General features: G+C 44.2%; 1 protein-coding gene across 5 annotated transcripts in view; it reads right to left on the bottom strand.

Moving 5' to 3' along the window:
• Positions 1 to 22,504, bottom strand: part of XPO6 (exportin 6) — a 106,872-nt gene that overhangs the window by 16,471 nt on the left and 67,897 nt on the right. For 3 of the 5 annotated variants that reach the window (XM_044935986.2, XM_044935988.2, XM_006070557.4), the window contains 5 exons: positions 17,519 to 17,627; positions 15,968 to 16,060; positions 14,759 to 14,828; positions 7,943 to 8,102; positions 4,793 to 4,885 (listed from right to left, as the gene is read on the bottom strand). In XM_044935986.2, the coding sequence (XP_044791921.2) occupies positions 4,793 to 4,885; positions 7,943 to 8,102; positions 14,759 to 14,828; positions 15,968 to 16,060; positions 17,519 to 17,627 (525 nt within the window). The remainder of the gene's footprint in view (positions 1 to 4,792; positions 4,886 to 7,942; positions 8,103 to 14,758; positions 14,829 to 15,967; positions 16,061 to 17,518; positions 17,628 to 22,504) is intronic. The other 2 variants (XM_044935987.2, XM_006070558.4) reach the window with 1 other exon arrangement.

The raw sequence follows: 22,504 nt of genomic DNA, 5'->3' as shown, positions 1-22,504 counted from the left end.
CTGCCAATGTTGTACTGCACCATACACACGACAAAATATACATCATCAGTTCAGTTCAGTCGCTCAGTCTCGTTCAACTCTTTGCGACCCCATGGACTGCAGCTCCCCAGGCCTCCCTGTCCATCACCAACTCCCAGAGTTTACTCAAACTCATGTCCATTGAGTCGGTGATGCCATCCAGCCATCTCATCCTCTGTTGTCCCCTTCTCCTCCTGCCCCCAATCCCTCCCAGCATCAGGGTCTTTTCAAAAGAGTCAGCTCTTCGCATCAGGTGGCCAAAGTATTGGAGTTTCAGCTTCAACATCAGTCCTTCCAATGAACACCCAGGACTCATCTCCCTTAGGATGGACTGGTTGGATCTCCTTGCAGTCCTAGGGATTCTCAAGAGTCTTCTCCAACACCACAGTTCAAAAGCATCAATTCTTCTGTGCTAAGCTTTCTTTATAGTCCAACTCTCATGTGCATGCATGCTGCTAAGTCGCTTCAGTCGTGTCCGACTCTGTGTGGCCCCATAGACAGCAGCCCACCAGGCTCCCCCATCCCTGGGATTCTCCAGGCAAGAACACTGGAGTGGGTTGCCATTTCCTTCTCCAATGCATGAAAGTGAAAATCGAAAGTGAAGTCGCTCAGTCGTGTCCGACTCCCAGCGACCCCATGGACTGCAGCCTACCAGGCTCCTTTGTCCGTGGGATTTTCCAGGCAAGAGTACTGGAGTGGGGTGCCATTGCCTTCTCCAGTGCATACATGACTACTGGAAAAACTATAGCCTTGACCAGAAGGACCTTTGTTGGCAAAGAAATGTCTCTGCTTTTTAATATGCTGTCTAGGTTGGTCATAACTTTCCTGCCAAGGAGCAAGCGTCTTAATTTCATGACTGCAGTCACCATCTTCAGTGATTTTGGAGCCCAAAAGAATAAAGTCTGACACTGTTTCCCCATCTATTTGCCATGAAGTGATGGGACCGGATGCCATGATCTTCGTTTTCTGAATGTTGAGCTTTAAGCCAACTTTTTCACTCTCCTCGTTCACTTTGATCAAGAGGCTCTTTAGTTCTTCTTCACTTTCTGCCATAAGGGTGGTGTCATCTGCATATCTGAGGTTATTGATATTTCTCCCGGCAATCTTGATTCCAGCTTGTGCTTCTTCCAGCCCAACATTTCGCATGACGTCCTCTGCATATAAGTTCAATAAGCAGGGTGACAATATACAGCCTTGACATACTCCTTTTCCTATTTGGAACCAGTCTGTTGTTCCATGTCCAGTTCTAACTGTTGCTTCCTGACCTACAGATTTCTCAAGAGGCAGATCAGGTGGTCTGGTATTCCCATCTCTTTCAGAATTTTTCACAGTTTATTGTGATCCATACAGTCAAAGGCTTTGGCATAGTCAATAAAGCAGAAATAGATGTTTTTCTGGAACTCTCTTGCTTTTTCCATGATCCAACAGATGTTGGCAATTTGATCTCTGGTTCCTCTGCCTTTTCTAAAACCAGCTTGAACATCTGGAAGTTCATGGTTCACGTACTGTTGAAGCCTGGCTTGGAGAATGTTGAGCATTACTTTGCTAGCGTGTGAGATGAGTGCAATGGTGTGGTAGTTTGAGCATTCTTTGGCATTGCCTTTCTTTGGGATTGGAATGAAAACTGACCTCTTCCAGTTCTGTGGCCACTGCTGAGTTGTCCAAATTTGCTGGCATATTGAGTGCAGCACTTTCACAGCATCATCTTTTAGGATTTGCAATAGCTCAACTGGAATTCCATCACCTCCACTAGCTTTGTTCGTAGTGATGTTTCCTAAAGCCCACTTGACTTCACATTCCAGGATGTCTGGCTCTAGGTGAGTGATCACACCATCGTGATTATCTGGGTCGTGAAGATCTTTTCTGTACAGTTCTTCTGTGTATTCTTTTACATCATAAAAACTCACAATTCACCAAAGAGAATAAATCTTGGAAAAAGTGAGGCAGTTGTCCCAGAGCTTACAAAACACCAGACCTTCTAATAAACATAAATGGGTAATTTCTCCCTTTTCTGAAAAAATTAGTAAGTAATTTTTTGGGTGGGGTGATACTTTGAGACTCCATAAATAAGTAACAGCCTCCACAACAAATACCCATTGAGAATCCATGCCTAAACCATTCTTAAAACTTGGTGGTTGCAAACGAGGGATTTTTCTAATTATTTTTCTTTTCATTAGCTATATTCTTCTGTAAAAAGAACTTTCTCTCCCCAATCTTCTTTTCTAATCATATGGATGCTGTATATTCAATATATTATAATTCCTTATCATTCTTATTCTTTCTTGATGATCACATCGTCAAGATGACCAGGAAGCACCCTTTCTAGCTGGCCCCCGTGTCCTTTTCATACATTCCCAACCTTCCCAATTGGCTCAAACAGATTCTCCAATGTCAGCCTGCCCCAGACTTATAGCATTTCTCCAAGGAGCCCTGATTCCTTTTGGTGGAGAATGTATCTCAGAAACAAAGAGCCTGAATACTAAAGGGAGCACTGCTTCTGTGGTGTCACTGCTTCTAGGACCTTTCAGTGGAAAAGCAAGGATGCAGCAGACACTATTTAAAAATCAAATTTAGTATCAATAATTCCAGGGCAAACCAACCTCTAAGGGTTTCTAGACATGATGCAAGAAGGACACACCATCACATATATAACATTCTTGCTAAAATGTTTAACCTTGATCTAATACAGACAAAAACTAGACAAATCAAGATTTTTTTAAGTTTTTCTTAAAAAAAAAAAAAAAAAATTTAGATGTGAATCTCCAAAAAGTAAGTCTCTCTCCCCACCCTACCCCTCCCAAACACACAATGTGGGGAACTAACTTGTCTAGACTATAAGAGAAACACATAATGAGATTCATTAGTTAGAACCTGGATCTAAAATATATACATCTATAGATATATACGTATAAAGGACATTCCTGGGATAATCAGGTAAACTAGAATATACAGACATATAGATATGCTTAAAAACAGGAGATAACATTACTCCATCTATGAAAGTTTTTGAGTGTTAATAATGTATTATGGTTATACAGAAGAATGTTCCTAGGAGATAAACGCTGAAGGATATAAAGGTAAAATGATGTGTTGTCTGCAATTTATTTTCAAATAGTTCACACAAAAAACATGTATGTGTATGCACATGTGTAGGGCTTCCCTGATGGCTCAGCAGTAAAGAATCCATCTGCAGTGCAGGAGACACACATTAGATCCCTGGGTTGGGAAGATCCCTTGGGGGAGGAAATGATAACCCACTCCAGTATTCTTGCCTGAAAAAATCGCATGGACAGATGAGCCTGGCGGGCTACAGTCCACGGAGTCACAAAAGAGACAGACACAACTGAGCCGCTGAGAATGCACATGCATATGTGCATACAGAGAGGAGCAAAAACAGAAAAAACAAACACACACAACAAATGTGGCAAAATACTTATCAATGCTGAATCGAGCTTGAGAGTATAGTATATGGGTGTTCATTCTATTACCCTCTTTTCTATAAATCTGAGCTTTTCCAAATTAAAAAGTTAGGTAAGAATAGGTACTAAATACCTTTCAGTAAGAAACTATAAATTTTGGGATTTTGGTATTCAAATTGACAAAACAGTTATTTTGTCACTTATTTATCTTTAGAATCCATTGATCGAAAAGTAAGGAGAAAGGCATCGAAGTCTGTCCTGTGAAAGGGGTGTCTAAGAATTTCTGCCAATCTTTTACATTTATACAGTTCCTTAAGCCTGAAGGAAAGAACGCTAAAACTTCCCAAAATTGTGTGCAAGGCGTGTTTATGAACAAACTGGCCTCTTTCTTGGAAGAAGCCTTCTCTAAATTCTCAAAAAGGAGAGCAATATTAAAAAAAAAAAATTTTTTTTTAAACCACCATAGTAAATGAGACTCTTTTTGTATGTATCTAATTTGAAGCTCCAGAATGCTCTAGAACAGGGATCAGAGACTTCCTCTGCAAAAAAGTCAGAATATAAATGTTTATGTTTTTGTAGGCCATCCACTCTCACTCAGAACTGTTCAACTACTCTGCCACTACAGTGCAAAAGCAACCATAGGTAATATGTAAATGGATGGGCAGGGCTGTGTTCCAATAAAACTATTTTAAAAAGCTAGCACGGGGCTGAATCTGGCAGCATGCCTCTCCAGCCGAGAGCAAGCCTTTCAGGCAGTGACCTCTGGGAGAAGGCCCCATCTCCAGTCCCCATTCCTTTACCCCATCTCTACGTCACTTTCCTAATGGCCTCCCACTGTCTATAATGTTTCTCAGTGTGGTCCCTGGGTGCCCAGCTTCAAAGTCACTTAGGGTTCTTGTTTAATATGCAAATACCCAAGCCTTGTACCATCCTGCTATAGTCAGAATCTCTAGGGGCAGTTTCAGTCACTGGTCTCCAGGACACAATTCATGGCATTCACAGTGAAATAGTCCTAAATGCCTATCCAGCTTCACCTCCCACCACACCAGGTGCTCCCCACACCCCTACCTGCGTGACTGTACCACTTCTGTGTCTTGGCATGTGCTATTCTTTCCTCCTGAAATGCCTACTCCATATACTTACTCTCTGCTCCCAGCTCTCATCTGCCTGATGAATTCCACTCACTCCAGCCACCCCAGTCCCCAGATAAAACAAGCTTTCTCTCTTTTGAGGTTTGGAGACGGGAATTTTTCATCTTTTCACGACAGCCACTACAGTCTCTTTTTATCTATAAAGCCATTTGGGGGCAGAGAACAAGTCTTTCTGAGAATACACAAACATCTAACTATACTTACACATCAATGAGATCAGGCTTCAATACTGATGGCACAGCAGTCTCAATGTTGTACAATTTTATCTGAGATCCATACAAAGTGACTTTGACCAATCTGTTGGCAAAGAAGAATTGCACGAATGAGCCCACACTCAGTTTGTGAACTAAAGCAGACAAAATGGACGAGGTATCAACAAAGGTCTTGAGGACACACTTTTTTACCATCAAAAAAGAATCAAGACCAGGTTTTCAATTTTATCCCAAAGATGTAATCTGAGATATGCATAAAGATTTATATACTAAGACACAGTCTAAAGCACTGCCTACAGTTTCAAACTTTTTGAAAACAATATAAATATCCAACAGAGACCATAATATAATACATCCAATATGATTAGAATGGAGATCGATACTGTACTTTATCACCATTTTAAAAAATGGAAAAACAGATGTTTCAGGTAGATAGACATATGACAAAGAAAATACAGCAAAATTTAACTGTAGAATCTAGGTGATGGGTATTACCTACACAATTTTTTAACTTTCTGAAGATATGAAATGTTCATGATAAAACACTGTGATGGGCTTGGGAAAGGGGGGACACAAAAGTTTCTAACATAAATTAAGCTATTTTTAACTTTCAGCACAATTCTTTAAGAAGCAAGTTATTGAGCCCACTGGTTGCCCAAGGGCTCACTACATATAAATGAACATTAAATACGACCAGCTCTGCTGGGAAATGGGAGACTGCTCTTCCATTAGAGACACTCCTTTCTGAGTAAACATAAAAAAAAAAACAAAACCCTAGAGACTTGGCTAAGTTCTCTCCGTGCCTGCTCTGTAAGGAACCCTGGACTCAGGTCTGCGGGGCACGCCAGGGAAGATGGCGTGTGTTTTGCTCCCTCGATCCAACAGCACAGAGGGTCTCAAATGTCACTGAGCGAAGAATCGACTGGGGAACTAGTTATAATACAGCTTGCTGGTGCTGCCCCACAGACGCACACTGCAGCTCTGAGGAATGTGCATCTCTGAAGAGCGTCCGTGGGACTCTGATGCATGGGGTCCATATTCTGAAAAATATTCCTCTCTGATAGGGGCAGAAAACAGGATTTTATTATTAAAAACCATGAGCTTGAGTCACAAGTAATTCAGGGTCGGGCAGCAGTCAGAAAGAGGTATTTCCAGTAAGCCAAGATCTAAGTAAAAGAGTAAAAGAGTCAAGGGTCCTCAATCTGAAGTTCTAGGAAGCAGGGTATGGTGATGGTGATAAGTAGGCATCAAAAAAGTCACCATCAGTAAGTAATACACCAACGAGTACCCAGTGTTTAATTCTTTAAATTGTTTTACATTCATACAATATGTGTACAGTTTACTGATGTTAAATATATTCATAACATGCAACTACCCCCATCATCTACCTCCATGACTCTTTCCATCTTAGAAAACTGAAACTCTGTATCCATTAAATAGTAACTCTCCACAACCCCTCCACCCCTGGCAACCACTGACTTTCTGTCTCTACCATTCTGACAACTCTAAGTACCTCACAGAAGTGAAATCATACAGCTTGTGACTTGATACTCTTCACTTACGTTCAACAGCATTCTTTAGTGTTGCTCCACACTAAAAATGAACTTCTAAATGTGTCTTTTAATATTTCTATGTTTAGCAGTCTTGATACTAATATTATGTAACTGCCAAGTAAGAATGCTACTGAAAACAGTGGCTATTAAGATCATGTAGCCATAAGGAGGAGGCTTCTCTCACACTTTATTCTAAGTGAAGACAAAAGAGCCAAGTGCGTTTAACTACTGAGCCTGCAAACTTAAGCAATGCAGAAAGATGTATATACATAAGGACCTATAAAATAACAACCCAGAATCTCTGAACAGTCACCTCCCTATGAAGCCGAAAGGACTGATGGATACAATACATGGCTTAAGTTTAAATTAAAAAAATAAAGACTTCAGACAGAAAGACATGTTCTATTTCTACTATCAGGGGAAACAGGCCTAGTGTGGGAAGAAGAGGAAAAAGAGCTTGAAGTAGAAGCTCTGTGGCTGAAGAGAGCTCAGCATTTGGGCTCAAGAAACTGGTAAAAGTCCATGTGCAGCCTCTCATAAACTGCGTGGTCTGAGGCAAGGCACTCACCCTCTGGGCCACAGTTTACTCAGATAAAATGATAATACCTGTCCCTCAAAATACAGAAAGAAAATGGACAAAATTACTTTCTAAAATCTCCCACTACTGTATACTGCTTTTCTTATTAACATTAATCTGGCTTTTCAGATTTATTTAAAATTCTCAATCATGTCTGCTTTTAAGCGAAGAGCAACAAAGAAAAATCTGGCATGCAAGTCAGTAGGCTTGGGCCCTCGCTCCCCCTAGTGTGTTACCAATGACACAGCCACTGTGCCAATGAAAGCACCAGGTGACTCACCTTTACCTGGACCCACACCCCCCTGGTTTTGATCTAACCTACTTGCTGGTTACCATGAAATGACCTGGACGTTCTGTCCCTTTTATTTTCAGCAAATGGCGTTTTAGGTGCCCGAGTTCATGAGAAGGGATGGGAGGACCTCAACAAATGCGGCCGTAAAGCCTGTGAGGGACCCTCGAGGAAGAAGTAGTAACGGGAGCTCGGTGCAGGAAGGCGGGGATCCGCCCCTCAGTCAGGCTTGGCGGCTGCCCAGCTTCAACTCCTCAGGACCCTAAGAGGACTGCAAAAACCAGTCCCACTCTAACAGGACCAGAAAAAGACCCCTCTGGCATCTGGCCGCCCAGTCAAGAGTGCAGACTGCCTACTTGTTTGTCCTCTTATTAACAGGGCTGTCTTAACGTCTCTTTATGACCACACCTGGTTTCTCTTGAGGTTACTCCTGTCTTTAAATGTAAGCTCTTCCATGAAATCGCAGCTTATCTTTACCGTGTGCTACATGCTAGGCCCCGGGCTCAGTGCCTTACCTCATATAAATCTCACAATAAACCCACAGGATACGATGTCCACTCCATTTTACCGGGACCCGAATGAAGTCCCGAGAAGGGCGGTGACTGCTCCACACCCCCGTGCGCGGCGGAGCCTCGAGTCACCTGCGCAGGGCAGAGCTGCCTGGCCACCGCAGCCCTCATACAAGCAGGCGAGCTGAGTTCCATGCTGGGACTGCCCACCCACCTCTCCACCACTGTGAGGGCGTCGCTGAAGCGCGCGGCGAACACGTCCCCAGTGAAGTACTCGGCCAGGCGGCCCACGGCTTGCAGGAGGGAGCTCAGGTCTCTCAGGGAGCAGTGCAGGCGCCGGCAGTCGTTCTCCGCTGTGATGTTCAGCCTGGGTCCTGGAACAGAAGGCCTCGGGTGGTTTTTCAACAGGAAGAACATGTTCTAATTCCCACTACAGATAACTGCCTTTTCATATGGTTCAAGGGATTCTCAAGGGACAGGTCTGTCTAGTCAAAGGTATGGTTTTGCCAGTAGTCATGTATGATCTGAGAGTTGGACCATAAAGAAGGCTGAGCTCCAAGTAATTGATGCTTTCAAACTGTGGTGTTGGAGAAGATTCCCAAGAGTCCCTTGGACTGCAAGGAGATCAAACTAGTCAATCCTAAAGGACATCAACCCTGAATACTCACTGGAAGGACTGATGCTGAAGCTGAAGCTCCAATACTTTGGTCACCTGATACCAAGAGCCAACTCACTGGAAAAGACCCTGATGCTGGGAAAGACTGAGGGCAGGAGGAGAAGAGGGTGACAGAGGATGAGATGGTTGGATGGCATTACTGGCTCAGTGGACATGAGTTTGAGCAAACTCCAGGAGATAGTAAAGGATAGGGAAGCCTGGAGTGCTGCAGTTCATGGGGTCGCAAAGAGTCGAACACAACTTAGCAACTGAACAACAACAAAGGATAAGTAACGGGGCTTCCCAGATGGCTCAGTGGTAATAAATCCACCTGCCAATGCAGAGACGCGGGTTCAATCCCTGGGTTAGGAAGATTTCCCCAGAGAAGGAAATAGCAACCCACTCCTGAATTCTTACCTGGGAAATCCCATGGACAGAGGAGCCTGGTGGCTACAGTCCACGGGGGTCACAAAGAGTCGGACACAACTGAGCATGCATACACCCATGGATAGGCAACACAGTAGAGAGGAAGAAGGCTGACACCTAAGAGCTGGGGGAATGAGTCAACGAGTTCAATGCCACATGGGTTTCCAGGTGATGTGGCTGGAACAGAGCCCGTGACAGCCCCAAAAGGAGGACAGGTGCCTGGAAAGGGGGACACTGTGGCCAGGGCACTGTGACAGTGGGTCATGCCCCCAAGGAGCCAGAGGACAAAAGCAGTGAAGGAAACAGCCAGTGACAAAGCAGCCCTGACCTGCCCGACCACCTGCCCCCCTGCAACACTCCCCACGGAGAGCAGAGCCTTGGCGCAGAAACATCCAGCAGCAGGATTATCAGCCTGCAGGCAGCCCTGCCAAGGCCACGAGATGGGTGGCTAAGGAGGGTGGGCCAGCTCCCGGGGTCAGAGCAAGAGGGTGAGCACCCCACACTGCCAGCCAGAGGAGCCCACAGAACACACAGAGCCAGAAGTGGTTCTGGTCGCGTGTGGTCATGTGAGGGGAGCAGTGCCTCTGCACCCTCCTCTCCCGGTTAACAAAAGCACCACCAGCACACACCTTCTGAGCGTCAAGGGTGTTCAGGGCCACCGCTATGCAACCAAAGCCCAGGGTCAACCAAAACCTGCCAGAAGATGGGTTCCAATTCCTCATCAGTGGCCCCTCCCTCTCCCTGCACACACCCATCCTCATCACCTACACAGCTCTACCCTGATAACCCGCTTTCAACTTTTTCACTAATTCTCATCATGAAAGGAAAGATCCTGTGTTTCTCTATTAAAAACCAAGCCAAAACACCAGCCTACATCAGGTTTCCCTCTTGGATGGTCATGAGACAGCTTCAAAGTCATCCTGATGGGGCCAGCCTTCTTCCCCTCTGCCCCTCATCCACACATACATCTGGCACATGGCCTTCCCCAGCACTGCCCCCTCAGCCTCTTCCCGGACCCCTCAACAGAATGCTAGAGCCGATGCCTCCTGAGGGAGTCTTCCACCTTTGGATACCTTGGTCAGAAACACAGGGGTCTCCCCGATAATTCCTCCTATCATCCCCTGGTCACACCTCTGTCCATTAAATTCTCTAGACGAGAATACTGGAGTGGGTTGCCATTCCCTTCTTCTGGGGATCTTCCTGACCCAGGGATCAAATCTGAGTCTCGTGCATTGCAGGTAGATAATTTACTGTCTGAGTCACCGAGGAAGCCCTTCCACCCTTTGAGGGGAGAACAAAAAACAAGCTTAATTTAAGCCTGCTGACACATGGCAGTCTTGGGGGGATGTGGAGGGAGGGTCATATTCTTGTGAATCTCCTCTTGGCTGAAATACACGCCTGGTTCCTTCTGTTTTCTGTGCGCACCCCTTCTCCAGAATCCTGGCCATTCTCATCACTCTCGTTTAAACCTGCCCTAATTTTTCTGATAAAAAAGCCGTCCTAGAATGAGAAACAGCCTGGAACTGCTGTGTGTGTTTTGAACTATTGGTTTGAACCACATCAATTTGCTGCCATTTGACCGTTTCTGGCCTACAGAACCATAGTAATTCATAGAGTTCAACTCAACACTATGTGCCATCCAAGGTTCAGATTAATCAAAATGGCAGCTGCTTCTTTCCTGATGTGTCTGCAATGCAGCCAAATGCACAGGCAGCAAGTACCCCAGATCAGTCTCTAGCCCTGCCCCCCAGCCTGGAAACCTCATACTACCATCACCACAAAACCACGCAAGGTAACCACACTGCCACCTGAGGGTGAAGCCCAGAGTTGCTACTGTGAAAGGCTGTCCAAATCAATCCACATTTTATTGTTTGGCTGAGGCTTAGTTTCCTCCTCGCTCCCATCAACAACACAGAACATCCGCACAGTGGAGCCTGCAGGTGAGGATACTACGAAGCGTAGGTTTCAGAGACAGAAGGTATCATGGCCACACCAAAGTCCAACCTTCCATAAACCACGTTACCCAGCAGCTGTCTAGATAGATGTCCCCTAAGCCACACCCAAAGAACAGCCCATGGGACTTCCCTGGCGGTCCAGTGGTTGGGACTTCACCCTCCAATACAAGGGATGTGGGATCAATCCCTGGTCGGGGAACTAATATCCCACATGCCTCACAGCCCCACTCCAAAACAAAACGAAACATAAAACAGAAGCAATATTGTGATAAACTTAATAAAGACTTTAAAATGTTCCACATCAAAAAAAAAAAAAAAACTTAAAAAAAAACACAAAGAACAGCTCATTGGAAAGTCACTGCCCTGGAAAGAAACACATTAATGTTAAAGGAGGTCAGTGGTTAAGACTCTGCCATCTAAAGCAGTGGGTGTCAGTTTGATCCCAGGTCAGGGAGCTAGGAGTCCACGTGCCTCGGGGCCAAAAAAAGAGCCAAAACATAAAACAGAAGCAGCTATGTAACAAATTCAATAAAGACTAAAAATGGTTCATATTTAAAAAAAAAAAAACTTAAAAAAATCAATTCAGTCTTTTTTTGAGGGGGGTGGACTGGGCAATAAAAATATAAAACTTAGCACTTAAGTTATTCCACTCTGAGAGAACAAACAAGTCATTAATGAACTTAAGCAGAACCAAGAATTTAAGTCCAAAAGTCTGTATCATAAGCAATCTCTTAGGCAGTGAAGTCTGCACGGCTAAACAAAAAAGTTAGCAGGACTGCTTAGAGCAGAAATATTGCCCCAATGGGGGAGGATCTCAGTGAGGAGTGGCAGAAGCCAAACACAGGACAGACCCTTCGGGACACGTAAGGACACACACGCAGCACCAGGGGCACAATGACTGATGGGGGGATGACGCAGACCACCAACAGTGCGAAAGACGGACAGCCAGGGCAAAGATGACTGCCGGGGTAAAGGAGGCACGGCGATGGCATGTTTTGCCTTGGATTTTACCAAGGAAGCAGAAGCAGGGGGATCAACAGAAGCTGCGTAAACAGTAAGACTCCCAGGAACTTCCCTGGGGGTCCAGTGGCTAAGACTCTAAGCCCCTAATGCAGGGGGCCTGGGTTCGATCCTGGTCAGGGAGCTAAGATTGTACCTGCCTCACAGAAGTAGCCAGGGGAAAAAAAAAAAAGTAAGGCTTCCATCACTCCAGAATTCAGGCCAGGAGAAGGTAAATGCAAATGAAAGGAATGAGCCCTAACCCATTGGGGAAAAGAACGTGGTTTCTGGTAAGAGGCAGTAAGGCTGACTAATATAGCATGAGGGTTATGTGAGGGGTAAATGACCATGGGAACCAAGGAACAAATCGTACTCAGAGTTTCCATTTTTTAATAGCCTTAGCATTGGAAACTTGGCTTTTGCTTCATCATGGATAAGAAAGCTCATTTTAAAACAGGAAATAAGTATTTCTCTGGCCTGAGAGGTTCTGCCCCTTGAGTATATGCCCCGAGGATCAGTGCTTGGGATGAGGTTTAGAAATGACCTGAAGAGCCAAGCGTACTGTGAAACTGACAGTAAATGGGCTGTGATGAGAGCAGGCCTACAATACTTCATTTAGGGGAAATCCATCAGATTCTCCTGCTCGGATGAGAAAATCTAAGTTATAAGTCTCAGAAAAAGGACTTGGGAATCACTGCAGACTGCCACCTGAAGACAGACTCAATGTAATGTTAACAAGTGAGCTACTAACACTGACTTTAGGTATCTATTCTGGGGGAAAGAGAGTACATGCTCAATTTCATCTTTAAGATCAATAACAACTGTTTTAGGATCCTGTGTGTGTGCTCAGTCTGACTCTTTACAACCCTATGGACTGCAGCCCACCAGGGTCCTCTGTCCATGGAATTTTTCAGGCAAGAATACTGGAGTGGCTTGCCATTTCTTCCTTCAGGATATCTTCTCAACCCAGGGATCAAACTTGTGTCTCCTGCATCTCCTGCACTGGCAGGTGGATTCTTTACCATTGTGCCACCTTAGGGTCCTGAGTGTATTCTAATTTGAACAAGAGCCCTGAGGGAGAAGCCATTACAGTATGATTTTTTCCCCAAGAATTTTTTCCTAGATTTTGGAAATATCTGCAGCATCGGTACACAGTCCGAAGACTTCCATGAATGTTGATGGCATATCATACAGGCACATTTGCTTTGAAAAGTAGTCTTTTTAAAGTTCTACAGAAGCTGTTCTTAGTCGATCTACACAAATCAGGGTCTAGAGCTGGGGCATGCCAAGTCCGTCAACCTCCTGGGGCCCAGCAGATTGTTTACTAGTAGAAGCTAATCTAGTCATGGAAACAAGCAGTCACAGGCCACCAAGAAGGGCAGCCTCGCAAAGGGCCTCTTGGGGAGGCTCTGCCACAAATAACAAGCTCATCCAGGCACTGGGCTGTACCCTGGGCAGCTGTGTGCCAGGCTGAAGCAGCAGAGTTATACGAGAGGGGCAGTCGGCCAGGGCCAGGGTAACTCCTGTAAGGAAAACTGTGTGGGTATATGGGTGTGTGTGTGTGTGCAGCACAAGTGTGTTTGCAAGCACTTGGTTAAGTTCCTATGTGTCTGTGTGTGTGTCTATGTGTGTGTGTTTGTAGCACAAATGTGTTTGCAAGAATGATGTTCCTGGTGCTTTCGGCTGGCAGAATGAATATCAGATTTTGGCTAATTTCAACTTGTTATCATTTCCTAGTATACCCTGCTGGGACTAGCACCACAAGCTATGTAACCTTGGGTAAACTAACATCTCTGAACATGAATTTCCTCTTTTGTAAAACAAGAGAACTGTGATTAGTCCTTACACCTCACAGGAGAGTTGAGAGAATTAAATAACAAAAGCAAATAATAAGGTGCCTGGCATGCAATACCTCTTCTACAAACAGAAGCTATTATTATTAACAAAATAATCCCAAAATGCTAATCCTAAACCCCCAACTAGTGAAACCTGCCAACAGCAGGCCAAAGCCTTTCCAAATGGCTACAGTCAGAGCCACTGACACAGGAGGGCTTAACAGGCGGTGCAGTGGTAAAGAATCTGCTTGCCAATGCAGGAGACACAAGAGACGCAAGTTCGATCCCTGGGTCAGGAAGATCTCCTGGAGAAGGAAAGAGCAACTCTCTTTAGTAGTCTTGCCAGAATAATCCCATGGACAGAGGAGCCTGGCAAGCTGTAGTTCAAGGGTCACAAAGAGTTGGGCATGACTTAGCGACTAAACAACCACGTTGACACAAGAGAGCTGACAATCCCCATGATCAGCTCTACCAGGCTGTCCCTGCAGAGCTGCTCCCAGGTCCTCCCGATCCTAAAAGCCAGAGATGGAAGAACACAGCCCAGCAAAGTCCAGGGCTATTTTTTTCCCTAGCTTACCAACTGGTTTAAAGGAACAGAGAAATATTCTAATTGCCAGGGTCTTTAAACAGTCCTACTTCTTTATTCCAAATTAGCCTCTCTCTCTGAAACGCCTCTTTGGGCTACACTGTCACAGCCTCATCCTCTACCTCCCTCACAGCTCCTCTTTAATCGTGATTTTTTTTTTTTATTTTTTCCTATTTAGAAATTGACAGAGAGGAAGCAGTGAGGAGGGGGCAGTGGAGAAATCTTGTTCTGACAACACAGAAGGCAGTAGTTAAGTATTAGTCCACAAGGTCTCAAAGAGTCGGGCACGACTGAGCGACTGAACCACAGCAACGCTGACACAGGAGAGCTGACGACCCCCTGATCGGCTCTACCCGGTCGTCCCGCAGAGCTGCTCCCAGGTCCTCCCGGGAGGATGAGTTTTCACAATCTTTTTTCTGAACGTTAAATTAGAAAATAAAAGACAGGAGAGCTGACGACCCCCTGATCGGCTCTACCCGGTCGTCCCGCAGAGCTGCTCCCAAGTCCTCCCGGGAGGATGAGTTTTCACAATCTTTTTTCTGAACGTTAAATTAGAAAATAAAAGACAGTTTACCTGACCCTGAAGTAACTATAAACTGCTGTAACCCCAGATAAACTTCTAAATTGTCCTGAAGAACTGGAAACTGAAAGAAACAAAAGATTAAAAAAAACATAAATGCAAATTTTAACAGCATTTCAACAGTGAAACAAGTATCTGTAGTGGGAGGAGCAGGATAAAAAACTTTTCTCTGGGAGCCTTTACACGCAGCAAAGAAGAGGTGGCACCCCTCAGCACCTCCCACCCCCGAGGAGTCTTCTACAATTAAAACCACCAGTTAATATTTGGAATAAGAAAGAAAATAACACAGTAGTTCCATACTTTTCTAAACAAAGCACTATGATTATTATGACAGTTATGTCCTTGAAGGAGGATATCAAGCCCCCCAAATGGTCTATACTTTCTAGAGCTCTAAGACAGGACCCACCTCCCTTCAAGTCCAAGGAAAACCCTGCCCTTGAAAAAAAAGCGCAGTTATGCCTTATAAACTGCATGACAGAGTGAAGAGACAGCCGAATTATTTGGAGTCAGTTTGCCTTACTCATTTAGCAGACAGGACCTTCATAATCAGAGCTCTATCTTTTCTTCCTAAAGCTGCTAACTCACCGTTAAGATAAAATTAAGACGTTACTGTGACAGGTCCCCACGGAAGGCAGATGGCAAAATAAGATGGCACTCTTCATGAGAAAACACAAGACACAGCTGGGCGGCGCAATGCAACCCGACCCCAGTGAACTATCCTGCCTTTAGAGGAGACATGGGCTAATGAAATGCCTTCAAATAACAAGCATCACTTAGTGAATGAAATCAGTCCTTATGACTAAGGATTCTGTGTACACATAAAAAGACAGAAAGTGCCCAGCAAATAATCTGCCAACAGTTTTGTGAGTTTTACAAAGGCTAACTTTCCAACAGTATAATTTTTATAAATAAATCTTCCACTTGGCTTGGCCACTTCTAAGCCACTGGTGAAAGCATAAAGGCATCAGTAAAATTTACATTATACCCAAGAGTTTAGGAAAGAAAAACAGAGCTTCCAAAAGCTCATTTTAAAATACTGGGAGGAAATGTTAAACACATTAAATTCAAGGGTCGGTTATCCTAATTATTATTCTGTTTAAAAAATATACATTTTATAAGACTGGTGACCACAAAAGCCTTACTACTCATGCTATATGCAGGGAAATAATTAGGCTCTTCGTTCCCCTCCAAATGGTGCGTTACCAGCGTTGAGAAGGCGTGTGTGGGAAGGAGCTCCATCACTTTGGCCACGACCTCCAAGCTCTGGCGTAAGTACCGCTGCCACTCTGTCTGCTGCTGCGGGGCAAACAAAGAAGGATCAGCTCTTCCCAGAATGGCAGAGCTCATCAGCTTTCCTGCCAGCCTGCCCCCCACCTCAAGCCCACTCTCAGACGTAAGTATGTGAAGAAATAGTAAACCAGGTTATTTGGTACTTTAAAAAGGCCAAGCTAAAAAAAATTTTTTTGATCCAATGAATTAATGTCATAAGAATCTGGTTCCTCAAAAAGTAAACAATTCACATAGAATGACCTACTTTTCTCTCTGTCATAGGAATAAGAGATTTTAAACAGTGACTGGTAAAATAAATGCTCAAGTCCCCTTCCCGTCATCCCAGCTATAGGAATTTGTCATTCATTACCTTCTGAGACAGCCCGTTCCTGAGCTTATATAACTGGCCACATCAGTGCTACACCAAGTATGGTCGATGAACAGGCAGTATGGGCATCTCCGGGGTGGGGGGTTGTCAGAAATGCAAATTCTGTACCATGCTCCCCCCCACCCCACCACACACACTTCCTGAATCAAAGTCTGCTTAACAAGCTGTCTCACAGTGACTCTTATTCAGGCTAAAACTATGAGATGCACTGGCTTACATCAAACAGGTAACAGGAAGTGAAGCTAAAGTCTACCAAGTGCTACCAAGCACCTGTTACCCACCAGGCACGTGCCACTGTGTCCACGTGTGCTGCCCTCAGCACGTGGCCAACACAGGGCGGTTCAGACATATCCTTCCCCTTCTGGGAGACGTGGAAATTAGACCTCAGAGAAATTCAGCGACCAGACTGCTACCTTCTTTGTACTCAAGGCTGCACAGTCAAATCTAGGCCATCTGGTTCCAAGCACAAGGCTGTTTCTAACCCAGATATGGCTATCCTCAAGGTCTTAACCACAGCACAGTGGCTGCTATTCTGAGAGCTGTAACAGTGACCTGAAAATGTTTAAATGCATGGTGGTTAAGAAAAAGGAACACTGGAATTGTATCCTTAAAGACATTTTTCTTACCAATGTGGGGCATGCCAGCATCAATAAACTCAAGGTTTATTTTAAGAGATATGAGTTTATATTAATAAGATATAATCAAAAGAGATGTCCTTTTATTCTAGCCTTATCATTTAAGTATCTCTAACTATCCTTACCAGTATCCAGCTAGCTTAGATTTGTTGCCCAGAATGTGGGTGCAAGGCAGGGGAAAATAGGTGGGATGCCAAGTTCTTACTAAACCACTTTTCACTGTATGTATGGTTTCTTTACTTACGTCTCTAGTCCATATAGGTAAATGCCTGTAAAACGTTTTTACGGTTCATAAACCCAAATCGACCAGCAGAATACAAATTTCAAATGTGTAACTCAAACCGTAAGACTGCTCTGGCTTAAAGACGGTCTCCAGAGCAAAGAGCTATGGGTTCCAAGTCTGCATTTCCATTCATACCACAAAATGGCAAGGACTAAGGCCAACGAGGCTATGCTGCTTACATCGTCATCCAGAGTCTCATCGTCCAACTCCTCCAGCTGGGCCTGGTTGTATCTGAACTGGATTCGATTCAACACCTCCGTCAGCAAGAGGACTAGGGCGTCTTCGTACCTGTGTGGCAGGGAGAAATGCAACATCAGGTGAAAGCAGGCTTTTAGCCTAGGATTTCAAAAAGGCCCCCTGCATTCTGAAGGGAACGGTGTCTACACTGGACTACCGCACACAGGAAGCATCTAGACTAAAGCAGTTTATGGACTGGCCAACGTCATGTGGCAGTGGGGCAGGAGCAGGGCTGCAGCTTATGCAGCTACGTTCCAGGCACCTTCTTGTATAATATCCTTTGTCTCTGGTAGCAATTTTTGTCTTAAAAGTCTATTCTGTCTAACTTAGTAGTCAGCAGGTAAACAATCTGCCTACAATGCAGGAGACACAGAACATGGGTTCACTCCTGAGTAGGGAAGATCCCCTGGAGGAAGCAATGGCAACCCACTCCAGTATTCTCGCCTGAAAAATCCCATGGATGGAGGAGCCTGGTGGGCTACACCCCAAAGGGTCACAAAGAGCTGGACACGAATGAGTGACTAAGAATACCCCCCAACATGGTGTAGTTACCCTAGCTTTATTTTGGTTATTGTTGGCATGGAATATATTTTCCTATCTTTTTACTTTAAACCTATTTGTGCCTTTAAAATTCAAGTCGGTCTCCTGTAAACAACATGAAGTCAGATCATGTATTTTTAGTCCATTCTGCCAATCTTTGCTTTTTAACTAGAGAAGTTAAGCCTTAATGTAATTACCAATAAGGAAGGAATGACTTCTGCCATTTTGCTATTTGTTTTCTCTGTGTTTTATCTTTTATTCCTTACTTCCACTAGGACTGCTTCCTTTTGTGTTAAATAGATAGTTTTGAGTGTACTATTTTAATTCCCTTGCCATTTCTTTTACCATATATTTTAAAGTTTTTTTCTCAGTGGTTGCCCTGAAGATTATAAGTACTATATATAAATATCAATTAACTCAATGATTTGATTTTTTTTTGGGAGGGGGGAGGAGCTGCACCACATGGCTTGTGGGATCTCAGTTCCCTGAGCAGGAATTAAACTCAGGCCATGGCATGAAAGCCCAGAATCCTAAGTGCCAGACCACCAGGGAACCCAATAATTCAATCCTGTCAACAACTGTGAGAGGCAGGTGGTATTACTGATACTTTTCTGATGAGGAAATTATAGCTGAGGAAATTATAGTTAAGAGAAGTTAAATCAACTGCCCAAGGTCACAAAGCTAGCTGGTTTGAACCCAGGGCTCCCTAACTCAACACTTCATGTTATCTCTACACATAAACCACCAACAGGCTTTGAGCCTGCTCCACCCATTCCCCAAAACCTCAATTTTAATCAACTTTTAAGAACACTTAAAGCCAAAAAGAAGATATGGAAAAAGTCTGGGGTCACCCTAACCCCTTGATCTGTCTAAAAATAATTTCTCAAAGAAACATTTGGAGCCAGAGGCTTGGATATTTCCCGTGATAAAAATCTAACTCAGCACCAAAGTTATATGTAATAGTTTCTACCACAAGGGCCAACAAACCACTAATTTTCAAGAACAAATCATGTGGCCTAAACGTCTGCCTTAAACATTTCCTGAAATGTTTCTACGAGAAGTTCAGGGCTGGGCCCAGTCAGAGCAAAGCACCCACCCTGGTGGTTCAGCTCCTAGCGCCAGTCCACTCTCCATACTCTGTGATGCTGGGACTGAAACTGCGCACAACACGCTTCATCTCTGCTTGCTGGACTCTATCAAACACTGGAGGAAAACTGAACGGCAAAGGGACCCCACTCTTCCTGCCGGCTTGCGTGCTGGCAGTGTAACCCCAACAATGGTCCCCAGGCAGTAACGGCAGTAGTAACAGGTTCCAGCTTCCACATTCCCCAAGCCAGCCCCATCACACCCTCTCTCTGAGGTGCCAATAGGAGCCAGGTCACAACCTCTCCTCAAAGGAGTAAGTCCCAGCTCCCTGGGGCCCCTCTTCTGAGCTGTGGCAACTGGGGGATTCCCTCCCCTCAGAGATCTGACCTCTAGCTGCATGGAGGCCGTCTCTCTGATAGTCAATGTCCCTGATACCTTTCCGTTGTACCCCTAGCCCTAGGGATGAAACTGCTTCCTGTAGTTATCATCTGTGTTGTCTCAGTGTTTCCTTTTTGCTTTCCACGCCTCTAAAATTTGTTCAAGCAATTTCCTACATTGAATTCTTAAAATAAGTAAGTGTAATTTCTGCTTTCCTGACAAGACTCTAACTTATCAATCACCTCATCTTATACCGGAAATACCAGGACAACAAGAAAATCAAAGCCAAAAAGTATCCAATACCATGACCAAGTACAGTCCATTCAGTCTAAGAGTTACAACCCCTGTATTGAGACTGTAGATACGGTCTAAAGACTACTTAAAAATCCTCCTGAAATGTCACATTTCAGAGCTCTGTGGGCACAGGAGCTCATTTCTTCATCCGAGACAGAGATATTGTCCCCCCTCAATCCCTCAAAGAGTCCCTCATTATTTGCAAATAACTTAACAAGCTAGACAAGTAATTAAGCATGATGGCCCAGAGGAGAATGTTGGCAGAGAAAAATCACTAATAAAATAGGCAACATCTGTGGGAAAACTTGCAAACAGAATCAAAATCCCACTTCAGTAGACTTTAGAAAAAGGCTAAGTTCAAACACTTGCACATAGAGCTTATATTTGTCATCTGCCTATCCAACACCCTTCTTCCCCAGTAAGAGAACATGAGGCCCTGATGCCAAATGAAAGACTACATTTCCCAGTCTTCCTCTGCAGACAGGAGTGGTCAAGGAAATTTTAAAAGAAGTTATTTGGTGGGGCCTCTGGGAAAGCTGCTTTTGTCCAACCTCTCCCCTTTACTCCTGCTGGCTGAATCACGGGTGTGATGTCTATCGATTCAGCACCCATCTTTGACCATACAGTGACTGTGGAGATGGAAGTCATGCCTAAAGCTGGTAGAACAAACATGTACAGGGCTCTAAAATAGCTGACATACAAAAAATGAGGAGACACTGAACACCCGTCAAGGGAAAGACAATCAGCAAACTGTCACAGATGACACAGATGCTGGAATTATCGAAGATTTTTAAAGCAAGCTATTATAAGCGACACTCTTGAGGCTCTTCAGCTGGAGGGTGTTTTAGACTGAACTGTGTCCACTCAAAATTCTTATGTTGAAGCCCCCAACTCTCAGTATGACTGTATTTGGCAATAAGGCCTATGAAAGGTAATAAAAGTTAAGTGAGATCATAAGGGTGGGGTGGGCCTTAATTACATGAAAAGAAAGAGACATGAGAGAGTGGAGTGTGCTCACGCTCCCTCCTCCCCATGCAAGCACAGGAGAGGGGCCATGTGAGGACATGAAGGGAAGGCAGCGTCTGCAAGCCAGGAAGAGAGCCCTCACCAGAAACCAAATCTGCCAGCCCCCTCATCTATGACCTCCATTCTCTACATGTAAGAGAAAATTAATTTCTATTGTTTAAGGCACCCCAGTCAGTGGTATTTCATTATGGCAACCCAAGCTGGCTAATCGAGAAGGCAAACGATAATCAGAAAGAAACCTGGGAGCTTCCCTGGTGGTCCAGTGGCTAAGAACCTGCCTGCCCAGGGCACTGCAACTACCGAGCCCACAGGCCACAACTAATGAAGCCTGAATGCTCTAGAGCCCGTGCTCTGGAACAAGAGAAGCCGTGGCAAGGAGCAGCTCATGCACCACAGCTACAGAGTAGCCCCTGCTTGCCACAACTACAGAAAAGCCCTCGTGGCAATAAAGACCCAACACAGCCAGAACTAAATAAATAAAATTATTTTTTTTTAAAGGTTTTTCTAAAAAAAAAAATCTGCCTGCAAATGCAGAGGACAGGGGTTCAATCCCCGGTCCAAGAAGATCCCACATGCCATGGGGCAGCTAAGCCTATGCACCACAACTTCTGAGCCCACGAGCCATCATTACTGGATTCTGCGTGCTCTGGAGCCTTTGCTCTGCAACAGGAGAAGCCACTGCAACGAGAAGGCTGCACATTGCAAAGAAGAGCAGCACCCAATCACCACCACTAGAGAAAGCAACGAAGACCCAGCGCAGCCCCCCAAAATTAATCGGTTAATTAATTAATTTTAAAACACAAACATGGAACTTCAGAATGAAGGGAAAGCATGAGAACTGGCAGATCTCTGGGTAAATATAACAACTGTTTCTCTGTTGATTCTCTTAAGATCTTTAAAATATGAATGCTGGATGAAAGCAAAAAACAGAACACTGTCTGATGGGATTTTCACTGCTCACAGACGGAAAATATATGGCAACCTCAATACAAGGAAAGAGAGCAAAAAAGTAGTGAGGCTTCTATATTACACCTGACGTGGTAATATGTTAACTCAAAAAGTTAAATATATATTCATTTTAATATACAGAGCAATGACTTTAAAAACTCATAAATATAGTCACTTAGTAGATACACTGAAAGGGAAAACTAAATTTGTGTGAAATTAACAGTTGTCGTTTAGCTGCTCAGTCATGTCCGACTTTTTGCAACCCCATGAACTGTAATCCATCAAGCTCCTCTGTCCATGGGATTTCCCAGGCAAAAATACTGGAGTGGGTTGCCATTTCCTTCTCTAGAACTAACAAAAGAGTCTCAAAAGAAACAAAGCAAAAACTGATAGAACTGAGAGGAGACGTAGACAAATCCACAATTTTACTTGGGAAAATTCACCCCTCTCTCAGTAACTGATAGAACAAACTGGATAAAAAGATAACATGTAGAACACAATCAATCAATCTGATCTGACATATCTAGAACACTCCACCCAACAACAGCAGAACATACACTCTTTCAAGCACAATGAATAAGCCCCAAAAAGAGCAGGACATAAAACAAATCCTGACAAATTGAAAAGAACTGAAATCACACAAAATATGTTTGCAG

This window comes from Bubalus bubalis, chromosome 24 (assembly GCF_019923935.1).
Source record: "Bubalus bubalis isolate 160015118507 breed Murrah chromosome 24, NDDB_SH_1, whole genome shotgun sequence".
Taxonomy (NCBI): Eukaryota; Metazoa; Chordata; class Mammalia; order Artiodactyla; family Bovidae; genus Bubalus; species Bubalus bubalis.
The sequence above is the reverse complement of the archived record's forward strand: the minus strand, read 5'-3'. Positions and strand labels throughout refer to the sequence as shown.